The sequence below is a fragment of the Oncorhynchus mykiss genome, chromosome 14 (assembly GCF_057628025.1).
Source record: "Oncorhynchus mykiss isolate SJ-2025 chromosome 14, ASM5762802v1, whole genome shotgun sequence".
In the NCBI taxonomy this organism is placed as follows: domain Eukaryota; kingdom Metazoa; phylum Chordata; class Actinopteri; order Salmoniformes; family Salmonidae; genus Oncorhynchus; species Oncorhynchus mykiss.
The window spans coordinates 9,178,969-9,198,137 of NC_143035.1; the positions used below are offsets into that span (position 1 = coordinate 9,178,969).

General features: G+C 44.3%; 1 protein-coding gene across 3 annotated transcripts in view; it reads right to left on the reverse strand.

Annotated features, from left to right (window-relative positions):
- Positions 1 to 2,194: 2,194 nt before the first annotated feature.
- Positions 2,195 to 19,169, reverse strand: part of bcorl1 (BCL6 corepressor like 1) — a 41,113-nt gene continuing 24,138 nt past the window's right edge. For all 3 annotated transcript variants that reach the window (XM_090198303.1, XM_090198304.1, XM_090198302.1), the window contains exons 2-12: positions 10,970 to 11,060; positions 8,188 to 10,842; positions 7,666 to 7,802; positions 7,061 to 7,515; positions 6,375 to 6,583; positions 5,850 to 6,107; positions 5,404 to 5,570; positions 5,055 to 5,200; positions 4,488 to 4,565; positions 4,072 to 4,231; positions 2,195 to 3,866 (exon numbers count right to left, since the gene is read on the reverse strand). In XM_090198303.1, coding sequence (XP_090054429.1) covers positions 3,536 to 3,866; positions 4,072 to 4,231; positions 4,488 to 4,565; positions 5,055 to 5,200; positions 5,404 to 5,570; positions 5,850 to 6,107; positions 6,375 to 6,583; positions 7,061 to 7,515; positions 7,666 to 7,802; positions 8,188 to 10,842; positions 10,970 to 10,975 — 4,602 coding nt within the window. In that variant the 5' untranslated portion in view covers positions 10,976 to 11,060 and the 3' untranslated portion in view covers positions 2,195 to 3,535. The remainder of the gene's footprint in view (positions 3,867 to 4,071; positions 4,232 to 4,487; positions 4,566 to 5,054; positions 5,201 to 5,403; positions 5,571 to 5,849; positions 6,108 to 6,374; positions 6,584 to 7,060; positions 7,516 to 7,665; positions 7,803 to 8,187; positions 10,843 to 10,969; positions 11,061 to 19,169) is intronic.

Below are 19,169 nucleotides of genomic sequence, written 5' to 3' on the forward strand. Positions count from 1 at the left end.
TGGATACTCAAGAGAGTTTTTCAAAGAGTGTTCTAAAATATCCTATAATGACACATTTATTATGTTACGCAGAATTATATCATCATCAGCATTGGCAGCGGCGGGTGGCAGGTAGCCTAGTGGTTAGAACGTTGGGCCAGTAACTATAAAAGGTAGCTGGATTTAATCCCCGAGCTGACAAGGTAAAAATCTGTCATTCTGAACAAGGCAGTTAACCCACTGTTCCCCAGTTGGCCGTCATTGTAAATAAGAATTTGTTCTTAACTGACTTGCCTAGTTAAATAAAGGTTAAAAAAATACAAGTATTTTCAATTGCAAAAACCAAACCCAGTTAAATTAAAACTAGTGGTGATACAGCAAGACGGCCGTGACTTGACGCAGGTAGGCTTCTACACTTTGCACCCCTCCAGCTTTACTGATTTATGGCACTAGACTGGGTCACTAGTTCTCTTTTGTGGAGATCATCAAATCCTTATCACAGCACCATGCTGGGGTTTGAGTCATGCTGTGTACCTTTGAATTTCATACGAAGATGGATATTTGCTTGACAGTGCATGTTCTGAATGATATTTCAGAGAAGTTCATTTATAATTTACAGTGGGCCTATTTAGGCTATACATTTTTTGATGTTATTGGCAATCATGGTCATTAGGTTGATGATAAGATTGGGTAGGTTACATACACCTCTTCAAGAGGTCGATTTATCACCAGTCAGAGGATTACAACCAAGTTCCAGCGAACATTCGTGTGCCTCGCACCACACCTATCTGTCTATCGGTCTTCCTTTAGACTTACACAATACGGTCTAAAATGTAAAAGGTTGTGGTAAGCGTTATCTTAAAATGAGCTCAGAGTAACTGACTGTAAATATAATACACCCAGATAGCACATAACGTTCTGAGAACCATATGTTTGGTGAGAGCGTGGTTGTCCTAAGGTTATTTCGCATACAACCTTCCCACAACTTCCTGGGAACGGTGCAGGATAGTTGCTTGGCTTTGTAACATTCTCAGCACATTTTCTTGGTATTTATTACTTTAACAGAACATTTCCTTAGAGTTCAAACATGGTTACATTTCATTTCAATTTTGGTAATGTTCTAGGAACGTTCTCCAACTGGTTTGACATTGGGAATGTTCTGAAAAAGTTCAGAGATCGTTAAGAAACAACGTTTTTCTGTGGGAATTTCAGTACTTCAGCATAATGTTTCCTACAGGTTTCCTTATGGTTCTATTTAAAGTAATGTTCTCAAATTGTTCCAAGAACATTAAGAAACAATGTTCTTCGGTGTTGAATTTCAGTACTTCAGCATAACATTTCCTCATGGTTCTATTTCAAGTCATGTTCATAAATTATTCAGAGAATGATAAGAAGACTACCCATAAGAAAACTTTAGTAATGTTCAGAGAATGTTCTAAGAATGTTATTTAAAAACATATACATTCCGTTCTCAGTATCAACAAAACTCCCTCTATCCTGTTAAGTGTGTTCAGGTGTTGGCCGCACCCAGTAATTGGCCACACCTGATTTTAATGAGTGCTTGTTTCCTTTGAAATGGGGTCTGTTTAAATAGAATAAAATGAACACCTTTGTATGTGGGGAAAAAACTTAGCATGCTAGCTCCATCCTAGTGGCGCAGTGCAAACTAATTCCATGGCTAGTGAACAAAAGATTATAGGGTTGAATCTCACTGATGCTGTGTTACAATAAAAAATATGTTTTTCCATGATTAATGCCCATCTGTGATTGGAGTTCAAAAAAAAGTTAACCCAAAATAAGATAGAATTGTTATTAAAAAGACTTGAAACATTCAGTGTAAGTTAAGGAAGTTATTCAAAAACATCCAAATAACGTATCATTTCTTTTCTCAGAGCGTAAATAAAACCTCCCAGGAAAACATTCAGGGAACCATAGCAAAACATTCTCAGAACCTCGATGCAACCTAAAAAAATTAACGTTCCCAGAACAGGTATAATTTTCACTTCCATTGTCAGAACGTTTAAAAACATTCAGGGAACCATAGTAAAACATTCTCAGAACATTTAAAAACATTCAGTTTTACCGGTCAGGAAGCGTATGGCTTCGTTCCCAGAACCAATGGGAAACCAAAAAAGTACATTCCCACAACTTCCAAGGAAGTAAATGTGCTAGATGGGTATGCTTTCAGAAGAGTGAAATGAATACCCACAAACAATACTTCACAATCATGCTTTATTCTGGTTGATTTCATAAAAAATAATCAAATAAAAGATGAACCTGTTTTAACAGCACTCACACAAAGCAGTACATTATTGTCCTCCTCTCCAGACTAGATGTATTCCACTTTCTCCATCATAGGTAATGAAACTATACTCTCTCTTTACATTTCTGTCACTTCACCTTAATTAAATATCATTTATTGGTTTTTAACTTCAAACAAAAACTTCATTGATTGTCAACACAAATTCTAGCTTAGCACCAGTACAATAAAACTGTACTTTTGCTTGTTAAAATACTGTTTGCAATAAGGGAAAAAACGAAAATCTCGGGAAGGATAAAGGAATCCTTAATTGTACATTTCAAATGAAGCACCAACCATACAAAGATTTTTTTTCAAATATATTAATGACCATTAAATTAAGCACAAACAGTGTAAATAAAACACACGCGCCACAAAGCACGTTGGAGTCCGTCTGTAGCGCAATGAGGAGGACGGAGGAGTGATGAGCAAGGAGCAGTAAAAGGATACCTATCCAATCCCTCCCATGAGTCAGTCTTATGCAGCAAAGTGAAGGTTAACCAGAGGACCCTGGACTCCACAGATACCATGTGGCACTTCCTCTCAGTTACTGAAAGTTGTCCACATGATTCTAGATCACTATGGTTCTATGGTTCTGTTAGCTGGGAAGATGTGTATGTCCGTGGTCTGTTCTCTGTGGGTCTCCCAACGGAGGGGCCATCTGGCCCCAGGGCCTTCCTGCCACTGTTAGCTGGCATGGCCTGGCTGTAAGCCTCTTAGCTGCACGCAAGAGTTCACCAAGATAAAAGCCTTGGATTATCTCCCACCCCAAAATATTTGCTTTCCCTCAGGAACAAACTGAACAAAACCACACACCAAAAAAATCCTAAAACATAATCCATCCCTTGCCACACGAATACATCACAACCAAATGTGTTCACCCTGGTGGCAAGATATACATATATTAACATAAACATATAGAATCATAAAAAAGGGGGTTTCTGTTTTTTTTTTCTTGGATTCTGAAATATACCTACAGATTTGAACCTGAAAGCTGCCCTCCAGCACTGAGCACCCATCCACGAGGTGGCGCTGCCATGGCCCCCATTTCACCTCAATGTGGAGGTCCCAGGTCATTAGTGAGGTGTGTTCTTCCCAGTGGCGTAGCCAGAGTTTGGCCACAAACACCGTTACGACGGCGCCTCCAGACATGGTTTACTTTGATCTGCTGCTCGCGGGGAGGTTAGGTTGAGACACTGGGGACGTGTAGAGGAACAGTTTGGATGTGTGAGGGGCTGAGAGCGAGAGGAGGGTGGGCTACCGGCTGCAGGGAGTGGCTGTATCCGTCCTGTCCCCTTCCTCCTCGTCCTCCTGTAGGATGTGAATGGAGGAACCCAGCAGTCCCTGTAGCTCCAGTACACAGCGTACCAGCTCCACCAGCCCCGCCCCCTCCTCCCTGTCCTCCTCCTCCTCCTCCTCTCCCTGAGGCTGTGCAGAGGATGTGCTCACCTGGCTGACTGACACCTGCCTCCACAGCTCTGTCCGCGCCAGGCTCACCACCTCCAAGTGCGGGTACCGCGCCCGGAATATCCGGGACGACATCTTCAGCCGCTTCAGAACATCCGTCAACAGGAACCAATTGCAAAAGCTGTCAGGGACAAGCATAAGCTTTGTATTACAACTAGCTGAGCCTATCCAACAATCTGAAGAGTGGTTGCAAGGATTTCAAAAGGGGCTTCTGGGTTTAAAATGACAAGCAGAGACAAAAGCACTAGAATATGGGTGGAAAAGCTGGGACTATGTATTTGAGTGATTGTGTTGACAGGTGATTTTCTGCTTTGGTGTTGACTCACCCCTGGGTTAACGACACTTGGACATGGAAGCAGGCTAAGAGGGGCTCTGAAGAAAATTCAAACAGGAGACAGTCCCCATCGGAGTCTCTCTCCTTACTCCCCTCTCTCTCCTCCTCCCGCTGCGAGAGCAGGAAGTCCCAGCATGCCTCCTGGCCAGTCTCTGAAAAAAACATTTTGTGACGTGAGCTCAGGATGGCCGGGAGAACTCGCTTCACCTTCGTTCTAAGTACTAAGAGCCTCTTGTTTGACCATGGGCTTAAGGCTCCCCTAGTGGACTGTTCTGTTCCTAACAACCACACTATGCATTCTAATCATGACATATACACTATGCATTCTAATCAAGTCATAACACAGATAACAGTGGATGCAGAGGTCAATGGTGAGGAAAAGAAACCAATCAAGCGAAGGTTTCTTACCAAACACAGAGCTGCTGTAGAATTCCCATGGCAGGCTGGGGTCCTGGTCACTTCTCCCCTCCAGGTCTGTGAAGTATTCTGAAACAAAGAACATTCAGGGTCAGATTAAAAAAAGGCCACCAAACACTACCCTGTGACGTTCTGAACCGGACAGACTCCTGAGTGAGCTCCAGAGCGGCGCAGCGGTCTAAGGCACTGCATCTCAGTGGTAGGGGCATCGCTACAGACCCTGGTTCGATTCCAGGCTGTATCACAACCGGCCGTGATTGGGAGTCCCATAGGTCGGCACACAATTGGCCCAGCGTTGTCCAGGTTTGGCCAGTGTAGGCCGTCATTCTAAATAAGAATTTGTTCTTAACCGTCTTTCCTAGTTAAATAAAGGTAAAATAAAAATCTAATGGTCTGCTTTCTGGTGTAAATCTGGAAACATCAAACAGCATCAGGCACTGATATGAATGACAATAAGATCAACAAAATGAGTAATCCTCCAATGCTAGTGATCTGTGACAATGTTGTGTGATGTCAGTCACAGGGGTCAAAGGTTAAGGAGATGACAGGTTAGAGTACCTTTGAGGAAGGTCTTCATGCTGGGGCTCTGGGCCAGTTTGACCACTGTCTGCCCAGAGTAGGTGGCCAGGGTGGGGTCTGCCCCGTGGTTCAGCAGCATCCACACCACAGGTAGATTATCACTGGCTACTGCGTCATGGATGGGCCTGACAAAATACAATTGCACAAATGTGTTACTTTTCACTTCTTCAACTAACATACAGTTCAACGGATCTCATATAAGCCAAGCTTGAATGTTATATTTTATGCAACAGATATAGTAATTTATTGCAGGCATAACCCTTCAGCTCAGGAGTGTATGGCAAACAATATCCTCATTAAGTCTGTTCAGTAGTGCTTAGAAGCTCACCGTGTTCCGTCCTGGGCGCTGCAGTTGACGTCGGCGCCGTACTTCAGCAGCACCTGGACGATATGGCTCCAGCCTCGAGAGCAGGCCTCGTGGAGAGCTGTGTAACCTGCGTTGTCACGCCGATTGACCTCCCGCACATCCTTCTCCAGACAATAGTGCACCACATCCTACAGAAAATAGAACACTTGAACTTGTATTTTCCTACTAGCCATAACTTTGCTGATAACTACTTTATTGAGGTAACCTTTAGCTACTTAGGTATTTTAAGATGAATGCATTAACTATAAGTCGCTCTGGCTAAGAGGGTCTGCTAAATGACTCAAATGTACATGTAATGTCAATTCATGTTTGATAAACTGAATTCTGTTTGGGGTTAGGGTCTGGTATGAGGTGTAGGGCCCACCACACCTGAGTAATGGCAGGGGGAAAGTGCAGTAGAGCAGTACCTGGTAGCCCAATCGGGCGGCTCTTTGTAGCAAAGTTTCCCCGGCGTTCTTGTTGACAATGAGCCGGCGAACCTCTGGAGGAACAGGTCTGCTAGGAGGAGACTCTGGTGCCCCTCCTCTTCCTTTCTTACTGGCTGGAGGGGAGGCCGGGCCCTTAGGGGTGGCCGGGAGGCCTGCTGGTTTCTTAGCGTTGGGGCTGTCATCATCAGTTGCCACAGAGGTAGGGCGCTTGCCCAAGCTGGAACGCTTGGTCTTGAGCTGCATTAAAAAAAAAAAACTGGGTAATGAGAAAGTCATGTGTGACAGAGTGTGACAGCAAGGACAAACGGCCTCACATTCTGCGCTGGAGGAAATCAGCTGCCAGAGCACAAAATACATAGTACAGATATGTGCCACAAGGGGGCACCACGAGCCAAGCTTTTAGGCTCATCACGGCCCACTGTATCTCACAACAAGGATTTGTTTGACAGGAAACAGAAACTCCAGATCTATGGCCTCTGCGATGGATGCTGCTAAACTTCCTACCTTCTTGGGCTCGTTTGTGTCACTCAAGTGCTTGCTCTTGAACTTCCTCTTCCCAGAGGGCTTGTCGCTGGGCTCTGGGCAGGCCTCTCTCTCCGGGCGCCGCACCGACCCTGAGCGGGTGAACGAGGGCCTCCTGTGACCAGGCTCTGGGCTGGCGCCACGACAGGTCAGTGTGGCACTGAGGCGTGGGTACATGCCAGTCCTCAAATCTAGCACAACACAGGAAAGATTAATGTTTATAAGCAGTATGTTGGGTGGTAAATGTTGGTGTGGTCTCATGCTGGTGAGGATGACCAGCTGTGTACAGACAGGCTCATATAAAGCCACAATATTTGTTTGGGCAGACTTCTTGTATAATCTTCACACTTGGTAGTGGATGGCAGCTAGAGGCACAAACAATGAGACTAGCCCCTTCACAGTAAACATGCCTTCCATCTCTGCTGAAGTGTGCCATCCAAAATAAAGAGTGCATGCATTAATGGCACATACATGGATGATTTCACATAATAAACTACAAATAGAGGGAAGCTACTGTATTCAAAATCAGTTATACTGTTTACAGTTATATTCAGTCACTCAACTCTACCCAACTTTGCATTGTGTAAGGCCCAGTGTGTAAGGTCCACATCCAAACAAACCTTTAACTGCACTGTCTATTTTATTTTTCATTTCCAGGTGAACCGTACCTGATCGAGTACCCTGTCTGGTGAGGACAGATCTTTCCTCCCCCTCTCCGTCTCCATCCTTGTCCTTCTCCGTGATATACTCCCCATTCTGATACTTCCTGTTCCGGCAGCGGTTCCGTTTCTTGCGTTTCGGGGTGTCTCCCTCAGTGCTGGGGACGGGCCTGGCCCTGCACTGTTCAGCCTTCTCAGGCAGGGGGTTGGTGCGCGGTCTGCCCCTGGGCCGGCGGGGTGGCTGGGGGGGTGGGTATGTAGGGGGAGGAGGAGTTGAGGGAGGTGGAGGAGAGGGAGTAGCGAAGCCCCAGTCGTCCAGCCGAGCCTCATCAGCCCTCCGCCGGCCCCTCCTCAGCCTGGGGGTGGAGCTCTCGGAGGACGCTGGCTCCTTACTGGGTCTGCCAGGGCTGCTGAGGGAGACTGGGGTCTCAGATCTCTGGGGACTGAGGAGAGGACTGCTCACGCTACCTGTGGAACCCACATCAAAAACAGACTCACTCACAGCGCTCTAAAACAAAGTGGACAAGAGGAATCGTGACGAAGGACTTCTGATTAGATCTTTGGCTGAGGTGTAGTAGGTGAAGTTCGATTCTAGACTGTCACAAGAGACAGACCTACCTGGTTTGTTGTGAGCAGCCTGCTTGTTATCAGTCGGGCTGCTCGTCTCCTTGCGAGTGTTCTCCCCCTCATCCCTGTGTGGGGATGGTTCCACCAGCGACAGACTGTGCTCCAGTACAGGTACACATGGTTTCTTCCGTGGCAACACACAGGGGACAAAGTGAGTGCACTAAATAGACCATTCAGGTAATCGATCATAAAGCTTGGATGGTGATGGAGAGCATACGGAGAAACAACTGGACTGTATAAAACACTGAATTGCCTTTTTGTATTTCAAATCAGTATACTTGAATCCTAATGCAATAACACAGGTAGGTATGTTTTGACGCGCGGTTGATATTTCACAGATTTTTTAAAATGATGTTATAAATGCGGATGAGTCAAGTGTGTGAATGTAGTGGTTTTTCTTTCTTTGTTCAGCCAACAAAAGACAATCATGCCATTGAAAACAACACATAATCAAAGCAACTCATCTAAATGGAATTCTAAATATGCAAAACAGCAGAATAGCAACTTACCTTTTTGGGACTTGGTTCTTTCTTCACTGGAGTGGCTTCCTGGTCGTGCTTTTTCTTCACTGGAGTGGCTTCCTGGTCGTGCTTTTTCTTCACTGGCGCCGCAGACTTCTCCTTTGCCGGCTTCCTTGGACTAGGGGGCTTCTTCTGTTTGCTGATGGCAGCTTTTGCTTTGGTGGGAGACTCCTCTTTAATTCCATTTGTCTTCTCCACCTCGGCTACCCCTGCACACTGCCCAGTGAGGATGGATAGGGCAATCCCCTCCAATTTAGCACGGGGAGCGAGACCAGCAGGGGCCATATTCTCCTCCTTCATCGTTCCTCCCTCCAACTCCTGGGCCAATTTGCTGTCCATCCTGTTTCTGTTAGCTGAACCACCGCTTCTAAAGGCATGGGGGTGGCTGGTGCTGTTTGCAGAGACCTGTATCTCTTTGCCACCTGCCTGCTCCCCCAGTTTAATATGTTTCTCAGTACTCTTTTCTTTGGACTCAGAGACACTTGTTTTCTCAAGTTTGTTCATAACTTGTGTGGAATCCCCTTGAAAGGAAAGTGTCTCGTTGGTCTCCACAGATCTGATAGGTGGGCATCCAAAAGCAGCAGTCTGATGTAACAATATGTCCTGGCCCGCAGTGTGGGAGCTCACCACTTCAGGCTTTCTGGATGCCACAGGTGCTAGATGGGAGTATCCCTCGCTAGTCAATGCAGTGGTCTCTAGAGCTTTCTGCTTCACTATGGACTCAAGGTTGGACAGGGGGGACTTGGTTCTGTCCCACTTTTCGGCTTCCATTCTGGACGGGCTTTGATGGGTACCCTGAAATTTGGGACCATCTGAACCTGTGGCCCCCTTGACCTTGGGAGTCCCTTGAATGACCTTTCTCTGAACAGAAGCACCTTGGTGAGGAAGAAGTGCTGGTCGCTGCCATAACGGCTTGAGGACAGTGAGGGAGTATGGGATTGCTGCTTTGACACTTCCAGATTTCTGATGAGAGTGTGAGTTGGCAGAGCCGGGCAGAGCTGTGGCGAAAGCCCCCTTAGAGGGACAGTTTTGTGTTACAGCTGGGCTGGTACTGTTAGGGTGCTTGATACCATATACATGCTGGTTGCCCTTAGTCATGAATGATGCCTTCTTTCCCCTTGAGGCCAGGTGTTCCCCTTGGTCAATGATAGAGATAGTCTCCTGTCTAGCGAAAGTCTGGAACTCGTCCTCAAAGGACCCCTTCCCATCTTTGCTACGCAGGGTGGAAGCAAGTATGGGGCTGGCCACACCTACATAGGTTCCTGGGAGGTTATTAATGGGGGCTTGAGAGGAACCTTTGACCCAGGATGAGTTGGGTTCCAAACCCTGACGAGTTAGGGGCCTACTAGCCTGCTTTAGAGTCCCATTTCGCTGGGTGTTGGGTAGGATGGGGTATGGCGCGGCAGAGCCATACGTGGCAGTATGGGGCCTCTTTGGATGGAGGGCTACTTTCTGACGTGCTTTGTTATGGAGATGCTCTGTGGTGGCAACCGTGTTTGGAGGGTCTTTGACCGTTTTTGGACGCTTCGACTTGGCGGACAGGTCGAGGGGCACATCTCTTGCTTCAGTCGGGCATGCAACTGCATGGTCATCAGCAGCAGATGGAGCTTTCAGTTTTAGAAAGCCTACGGATGTCTTGTCTGCACTGCGGTGCGTAAGGTCTTTCTCCACATAGTTCAGCAGCCTGCCCTGAGTGGTGATGCTGGCCAGTGTAGGGCCACAGCAGATGGCAGCGGAGGGAGACAACGTGAAGCGGGTTGGTGCGGCAGAGCCTAATGCTGGGTGCTGTATTGGGAGCGCAATAGTGGGAGAGGCCACCACTGAGGCGATAGTGGATTTATGCTCCCTCCCAGCTTTGGAACTCTTGCTACTGGACGTTGAGTTACATTTGAGTTTGGGTGTTGAGTTGGGTGTTTTCTTTTGAGGTGCTGGACATTGACCCACTGAGAAGTGATATGGATAAGTCTGCAGCAGTGGCGCAACACCAGCAGCTGCGCTTAGTGGTTGACTCCCCTTCTGAAACTGGCTGGCTGTGGCTTCTCTCAATGCTGCGATCTGACCCAATGCGGGTGGAAGAGTGATTTTGCAGAGTGGAGATGAGAAGTTAGTGGAGGGAAGAAAAGTAACAGGCTGGCCTGGTTTAAACAGTGTTGAGCGTTGAAACCCAGCGGGAAGACTAATCACTGACTGGGTCTGAACATGTGGTTTCTTATTGGACGTCACACCACTGTGGCTCGGGTTAACTGGGTCCTCAGAGCTGTTCTTCGTACCACACGGCCAATGATGTGTGGGAAAGACCCTAAGACCATCAGCCTTGGATTTGGGGACCTCTGACCTCTTGTTTTCTCTCTTGTCAGAGCTAATGAGGGGAGGGCCTGACGTTGGAGCATTGTTGTGTTCTTGAGGGGGAGGGTCCACTGGGCAATGGGTGAAGTTGCTAGGGTCTGAACAGACGTTGTCTGGCATTTTACAGTCTGTTGCTGTGCTGGTCTTGTTTTGCTGACTGAGGGGCACATCTCCTCTGAGCTCAGGGGGCAGCGTCTGAGGGGGATTTCCCACCATGCTAGCAGATGCTTTAATCGGAGCACTGATCTCTCTGCTCACTGTGCCTCCATCCCCTACATTCATTGGAGTGGGATCCACCTAGATAACAAGAAAGTTACATTAAGCCCATGTTCACTACTCATGTAATTATCTCCCAGGTAAAGCACCATTGCATCATCTGTGAAGCTGACAGTTCACTCGGTCAGTGTTCAGGCACAAAAATTACCTGCATATGTGTTTCATTAACACAACATTCCTTAGGTGTAGTTGACCTCAGGTCTGCAGCAATGGAGTCTTCCTCTGTATAAGACGCGATGCTGTTGAACAAACAGATAGAAGACTTAGTATGATCTGTGATGATCTGATTGTCCTTTTCTTTAACATGAAACAAAGTTGAGACTGCATTGACCTTTTTTGATCTTGTAAAACGTTCTGAAAAAGACAGTTGTTCTAAAAGAGACAATTGCACATATATTGCATTTTTATTTTCTATTTTTACCAGCCGGCTACCACCCGGTACTCCACCCTGCACCTTAGAGACTGCTGTCCTATGGAAATAGTCATCGAACACGGGTCACTTTTTAATCATGTTTACGTACTGTTTTACCCACTATATATGTATATACTGTAGTTTAGGCTCATTCTATAGAACTACTGCTTAACTCACCTTTCCTATTCATATACCATCTATACACACCATTACACTACATGTTAACGTTTTTAAATGTATATAAATTGTAAAGTATTTTGTCTGTAATGTCTTTCTCGCTATACGTCGGACCCCAATAAGACTAGCTGTCGCCATTGGTGTCGGCTCATGGAGATCCTAATAAATCAAATCAAAATGATATACATACATACGCACATACATACGCACATACGCACATACATACATACATACATACATACATACATACATTTGAAGTCGGAGGTTTACATACACCTTAGCCAAATACATTTAAACTCAGTTTTTCACAATTTCTGACATTTAATCCTAGTAAAAATGATCGGTCTTAGGTCAGTTAAGATCCCACTTTATTTTAAGAATGTGAAATGTCAGAATAATAGTAGAGAGAATTATTTATTTCAGCTTTTATTTCTTTCATCACATTCCCAGTGGGTCAGAAGTTTACATACACTCAATTAGTATTTGGTAGCATCGCCTTTAAATGGTTTAACTTGGGTCAAACGTTTCAGGTAGCCTTCCACAATAAGTTGGGTGAATTTTGGCCCGTTCCTCCTGACAGAGCTGGTGTAACTGTTCAGGTTTGTAGGCCTCCTTGCTCGTACACGCTTTTTCAGTTCTGCCCGCAAATTTTCTATTGGATTGAAGTCAGGGCTTTGTGATGGCCACTCCAATACCTGGACTTTGTTGTCCTTAATTAAGCCATTTTGCCACAACTTTGGAAGTATGCTTGGGACATTGTCAATTTGGAAGACCCATTTTAGCTTTAACTTCCTGACTGATGTCTTGAGCTGTTGCTTCAATATATCCACATATTTTTCCTTCCTCATGATACCATCTATTTTGTGAAGTGCACCAGTCCCTCCTGCAGCAAGGCATCCCCACAACATGATGATGCCACCCCTGTGCTTCACGGATGGGATGGTGTTCTTCGGCTTTTAGGTCTCCCCCTTTGTCCACCAAACATAACAATGGTCATTATGGCCAAACAGTTATATTTTTGTTTCATCAGACCAGAGGACATTTCTCCAAAAAGTACGATCTTTGTCCCCATGTGCAGTTGCAAACCGTAGTCTGGCTTTTTTTTGGCGGTTTTGGAGCAGTGGCTTCTTCCTTGCTGATCGGCCTTTCAGGTTATGTCGATATAGGACTTGTTTTACTGTGAATATAGATACTTTTGTACCTGTTTCCTCCAGCATCTTCACAAGGTCCTTTGCTGTTGTTCTGGGATTGATTTGCACTTTTCGCACCAAAGTACGTTCATCTCCAGGAGACAGAACGCGTCTCCTTCCTGAGCGGTATGGCGGCTACGTGGTCCCATGGTGTTTATACTTGCGTACTATTGTTTGTACAGATGAATGTAGTACCTTCAGGCATTTGGAAATTGCTCTTGTGGAGGTCTACAATTGTATTTCTGAGGTCTTGGCTGATTTCTTTTGATTTTCCCATGATGCCATGCAAAGAGGCACTGAGTTTGAAGGTAGGCCTTGAAATACATCCACATGTACACCTCCAATTGACTCAAATTATGTCAATTAGCCTATCAGAAGCTTCTAAAGCCATGACATCATTTTCTGGAATTTCCCAAGCTGTTTAAAGTCACAGTTAACTTAGTGTATGTAAACTTCTGATCCACTAGAATTGTGATACAGTGGATTATAAGTGAAATAATCTGTCTGTAAACAATTGTTGGAAAAACGACTTGTGTCATGCACAAAGTATGTCCTAACCGACTTGCCAAAACTATAGTTTGTTAACAATACATTTGTGGAGGGGTTGAAGAATGAGTTTTAATGACTCCAACCTAAGTTTATGTAAACTTCCGACTTCAACTGTACATACAGTGCCTTGCGAAAGTATTCGGCCCCCTTGAACTTTGCGACCTTTTGCCACATTTCAGGCTTCAAACATAAAGATATAAAACTGTATTTTTTTGTGAAGAATCAACAACAAGTGGGACACAATCATGAAGTGGAACGACATTTATTGGATATTTCAAACTTTTTTAACAAATCAAAAACTGAAAAATTGGGCGTGCAAAATTATTCAGCCCCTTTACTTTCAGTGCAGCAAACTCTCTCCAGAAGTTCAGTGAGGATCTCTGAATGATCCAATGTTGACCTAAATGACTAATGATGATAAATACAATCCACCTGTGTGTAATCAAGTCTCCGTATAAATGCACCTGCACTGTGATAGTCTCAGAGGTCCGTCAAAAGCGCAGAGAGCATCATGAAGAACAAGGAACACACCAGGCAGGTCCGAGATACTGTTGTGAAGAAGTTTAAAGCCGGATTTGGATACAAAAAGATTTCCCAAGCTTTAAACATCCAAAGGAGCACTGTGAAAGCGATAATATTGAAATGGAAGGAGTATCAGACCACTGCAAATCTACCAAGACCTGGCCGTCCCTCTAAACCTTCAGCTCATACAAGGAGAAGACTGCAAAGGAGAAGACTGCAGAGATCTACAGCTGAGGTGGGAGACTCTGTCCATAGGACAACAATCAGTCGTATATTGCACAAATCTGGCCTTTATGGAAGAGTGGCAAGAAGAAAGCCATTTCTTAAAGATATCCATAAAAAGTGTTGTTTAAAGTTTGCCACAAGCCACCTGGGAGACACACCAAACATGTGGAAGAAGGTGCTCTGGTCAGATGAAACCAAAATTGAACTTTTTGGCAACAATGCAAAACGTTATGTTTGGCATAAAAGCAACACCCTGAACACACCATCCCCACTGTCAAACATGGTGGTGGCAGCATCATGGTTTGGGCCTGCTTTTCTTCAGCAGGGACAGGGAAGATGGTTAAAATTGATGGGAAGATGGATGGAGCCAAATACAGGACCATTCTGGAAGAAAACCTGATGGAGTCTGCAAAAGACCTGAGACTGGGACGGAGATTTGTCTTCCAACAAGACAATGATCCAAAACATAAAGCAAAATCTACAATGGAATGGTTCAAAAATAAACATATCCAGGTGTTAGAATGGCCAAGTCAAAGGCCAGACCTGAATCCAATCGAGAATCTGTGGAAAGAACTGAAAACTGCTGTTCACAAATGCTCTCCATCCAACCTCACTGAGCTCGAGCTGTTTTGCAAGGAGGAATGGGAAAAAATGTCAGTCTCTTGATGTGCAAAACTGATAGACATACCCCAAGCGACTTACAGCTGTAATCGCAGCAAAAGGTGGCGCTACAAAGTATTAACTTAAGGGGGCTGAATAATTTTGCACGCCCAATTTTTCAGTTTTTGATTTGTTAAAAAAGTTTGAAATATCCAATAAATGTCGTTCCATTTCATGATTGTGTCCCACTTGTAGTTGATTCTTCACAAAAAAATACAGTTTTATATCTTTATGTTTGAAGCGTGAAATGTGGCGAAAGGTCGCAAAGTTCAAGGGGGCCGAATACTTTCGCAAGGCACTGTACATACATACATACATACATACATACATACATACATACATACATACATACATACATACATACATACATATAGTATCAGTCAAAAGTTTGGACACATACTCATTCAAGGGTTTTTCTTTATTTTTACTATTTTCTACATTGTAGAATAGTGAAGACATCATCAAAACTATGAAATAACACATATGGAATCATGTCGCAACCAAAAAGCTGTTAAACAAATCAAAATATATTTTAGATTCTTCAAAGTAGCCACCCTTTGCCTTGATGACAGCTTTGCACTCTTGGCATTCTCTCAACCAGCTTCATGAGGTAGTCACATTTGCATTTCAATGAACAGGTTTGCCTTGTTAAAAGTTCATTTGTGGATTTTTTTTTCCTTCTTAATGCGTTTGAGCCAATAAGTTGTGTTGTGACAAGGTAGGGTTGGTACACAGAAGATAGCCCTATTTGGTAAAAGACCAAGTCCATATTATGGCAAGACCTGCTCAAATAAGCAAAGAGAATAGACAGGCCGTCATTACTTTAAGACATGAAGGTCAATCAATCTGGAAAATGTCAAGAACTTTATTTTTTCCCCCAAGTGTAGTCATAAAAACCATCAAGCGTTATGATGAATGCCTGGGTCTCATGAGGACCACCACAGGAAAGGAAGACCCAGAGTTACCTCTGCTGCAGAGGACAAGTTCATTAGAGTTACCAGCCTCAGAAATCGGCAATTGAAGCCCAAATAAATGCTTCACTGAGTTCAAGTAAAAGACATGTCAACATCAACTGTTCAGAGGGGACTTCGTGAATCAGGCCTTCATGGTTGAATTGTTGCAAAGAAACCACTACTAGAAGAAGAGACTTGTTTGGGTCAAGAAACACGAGCCATATGGACATTAGACCAGTGGAAATCTGTCCTTTGGTCTGATGAGTCCAAATTTGAGTTTTTGTTCCAGCCGCCGTATCTTTGTGAGACGCAGAGTAGATGAACGGTTGATCTCCACATGTGTGGTTCCCACCGTGAAGCATGGAGGAGGAGGTGTGATGGTGCTTTGCTGGTGACACATTCAGTGAGTTATTTAGAATTCAAGGCACACTTAACCAGCATGGCTACCACAGCATTCTGCAGTGATACGCCATCCCATCTGGTGAGATGCCATCCCATCTTAGTGAGACTAGCATTTGTTTTTCAACAGGACAATGACCCAAAACACACCTCCAGGCTGTGTAAGGCTTATTTGAGTGCTGCATCAAATGACCTGGCCTCCACAATCACCCGACCTCAACCCAAATGAGATGGTTTGGGATGAGTTGGACAGCAGAGGGAAGGAAAAGCAGTCAACAAGTGCTCAGCATATGTGCAAACTCCTTCAAGATTGTTGGAAAAGCATTCCAGGTGACTACCTCATGAAACTGGTTAAGAGAATGCCAAGAGTGTGCGAAGCTGTCATCAAGGCAAAGGGTGGCTACTTTGAAGAATCTCAAATGTAACAAATATTTTGATTTGTTTAACACTTTTTTTGTTACTACATGATTCCATATGTGTTATTTCATATTTTTGATGCCTTCACTAATATTCTACAATGTAGAAAATAGTAAAAATAAAGAAAACCCCTGGAATGAGTAGGTGTGTCCAAACTTTTGACTGGTACTGGACATACACTACATGACCAAATGTTTGTGGACACCTGCTCGTCAAACATCTCATTCCAAAATCATGGGCATTAATATGGAGTTGGTCCCTCCCATGATGTTGGGCAATTAGGCCTGGCTCGCAGTCGGCGTTCCAATTCATCCCAAAGGTGTTTGATGGGGTTGAGGTCAGGGCTCTGTGGAGGCCAGTCAAGTTAATCCACACCGATCTCAACAAATAATTTCTGTATGGACCTTGCTTTGGGCACGGGGGCATTGTCATGCTAAAACAGGAAAAGGCCTTCCCCAAACTGTTGCCACAAAGTTGGATGCCCAGAATTGTCTAGAATATCATTGTATGCTGTAGCGTTAATATTTCCCTTCACTGGAACTAAGGGGCCTGGCCTGAACCATGAAAAACAGCCATGGAAACCCATTTCATGAAGCTCCAGACGAACAGTTATTGTGCTGACGTTGCTTCCAGAGGCAGTTTGGAACTCTGTAGTGAGTGTTGCAACCGAGGACAGATGATTTTTACGCGTTACGCTCTTCATCACTCTGCAGTCCCGTTCTGTGAGCTTGTGTGGCCCACCACTTCGTGGCTGAGCCATTGTTGCTCCTAGACGTTTCCACTTCACAATAACAGCACTTAGTTGACCAGGGGCAGCTCCAGCAGGGCAGATATTTTACGAACTGACTTGTTGGAAAGGAGGCATCCTTTGAAGGTGCCACGTTGAAAGTCAATGAGCTCTTCAGTAAGACCATTCTACTGACAATGTTTGTCTATGGAGATTGCATGGCGGTGTGCTCGATTTTATACACCTGTCAACAGCGGGTGTGGCTGAAATAGCCGAATCCACTAATTTGAAGGGGTGTCCACATACATTTGTTAGGTATACTGCACTGTTGGAGCTAGAAACATAAGTATTTTGTTGCACCTGCGATATCTACTAAATATGTGTTCGCAACCAATAACATTTGATTTGGATTTGATTTTTCATCATAGTGTCATTGGCTCAATACACCGAACCTGGTCAAATGCCTCATTCTTAGGTCATGAGTCTTGCCATAGAAGAGGTTAGCAAAATAGCAGTTACCTTATCTTGTTAGGGAACGAATTAGCCAGCCCTTTGCTAACGCTACTATACATTCCTAACAGTAGCATTAACTCATGTTAAGTTGGCACATCTAGGATAGACATCACTGTTTAGTGATTTTTTGCGCTTTTTATTGAGAAATTGTTCAATAGTTTTCTGTGTGAAAGAGAAGCTTGATGAGGTGAGATGCCACACTGTCTGTCCTCAGTCACAAAATCCAAGAAGGTAAATTGATTGTTTAAGTTTAAAAAATTGACATTATATTACTTTATATCATTTTTTATTTTATGTTATATTCATATTATCAAGAAACATCCAATATTGGTACAAGGCATATTTGCCAATAACTTTCACTTACTCCACATGTATACTTTGTCATTTAACTATGGGTAGGCAGGCCTATTTGCATGGACATAAAGATACTAACATAGGAGTTGGGAAATTGTCACATATGGCTTGATACTTGGAAACCATATTTCATGATCTCTCTCACAGTTCTCCTTTACTGTTGCACGGATGGACATGGTCAGTGCTGACCAAGCCATGCACGCTGCAGCAGAGTGGACTGGCTGAGACCATGGAGAGAAGTAGAAACATGGTAGGCAGGTGGGGGAAGGGGTAATGGTTTCCTCACTACCCTTCATGATACATCATTTTGAAATCCCTCTCTACCCAACTCATTCATGCAGCCTTAACCCTCAGCTCATTTCCAGCTCATGTTAGAAATCAATCTGAGGGGCAAGGAGAACCTGGGGATGATGCCATATAATGTAATACACATTCTTAATCTTAACTAGAGATACTCTATTACTCAAGAATGAATTGTAAAGTTGGTATATCTCAAAGCACCGGGAGTAAAGAAGCCTCAACATACACATCTAGCTTCTGTTTCCCTTTGCCTTGAGCCCTTGATCAAATGCCCAAATTCCAAAGTAAAGAGAACAATTAGCAGTGACATCTAAGCAGACAGGCTAAGACACTGTAGGTATCACATGCATGCACAATAATTGAAATCTTCCAGTAACGTTATTCCTACAGAATGTCAACTTCATGAATATATCTGACCGAAAGCAACATGTTAAAAGCTTTCAGACATCCACCCTACCTACACACGTCAACACACCCAATGAGGAAAGGTGAGGCAGCCACCCCACCCGACAATAAATGTGATGACTATAAATGGGTCCGGTATAACTATCCACCAGCAAATATCAGAGGAATGTGCCGGGTGTTGAAATCAGTGTAGTTGGCGAAACATACCAGTACCGGAAAACGTGAGTGACATCCCAGGTAGGCGACATATCTCCGCTGAAATCGTTAAACATGGGCTGAATATAGTTGCAAGCATATATAACTGAAAATGAGAGGCTTTTGCATTAATTATCGCGTAACCTCATGTTGCTACTTGCTTATATTGCTAGTTTGTCTTTGTGCTGCAGATACGCCGTCTCCTCCACTGAGTAGCCCATTGGAATGCTAGGACGTATTTTAGAAACATATATTTTGGGTTTAATTTCTCATGCTGTCAGTCTGCACACCATGCTGGTAAAACAAAGTCACAGCTGTCCCAACTATAATGAGGTGGCTATCCCATAGAG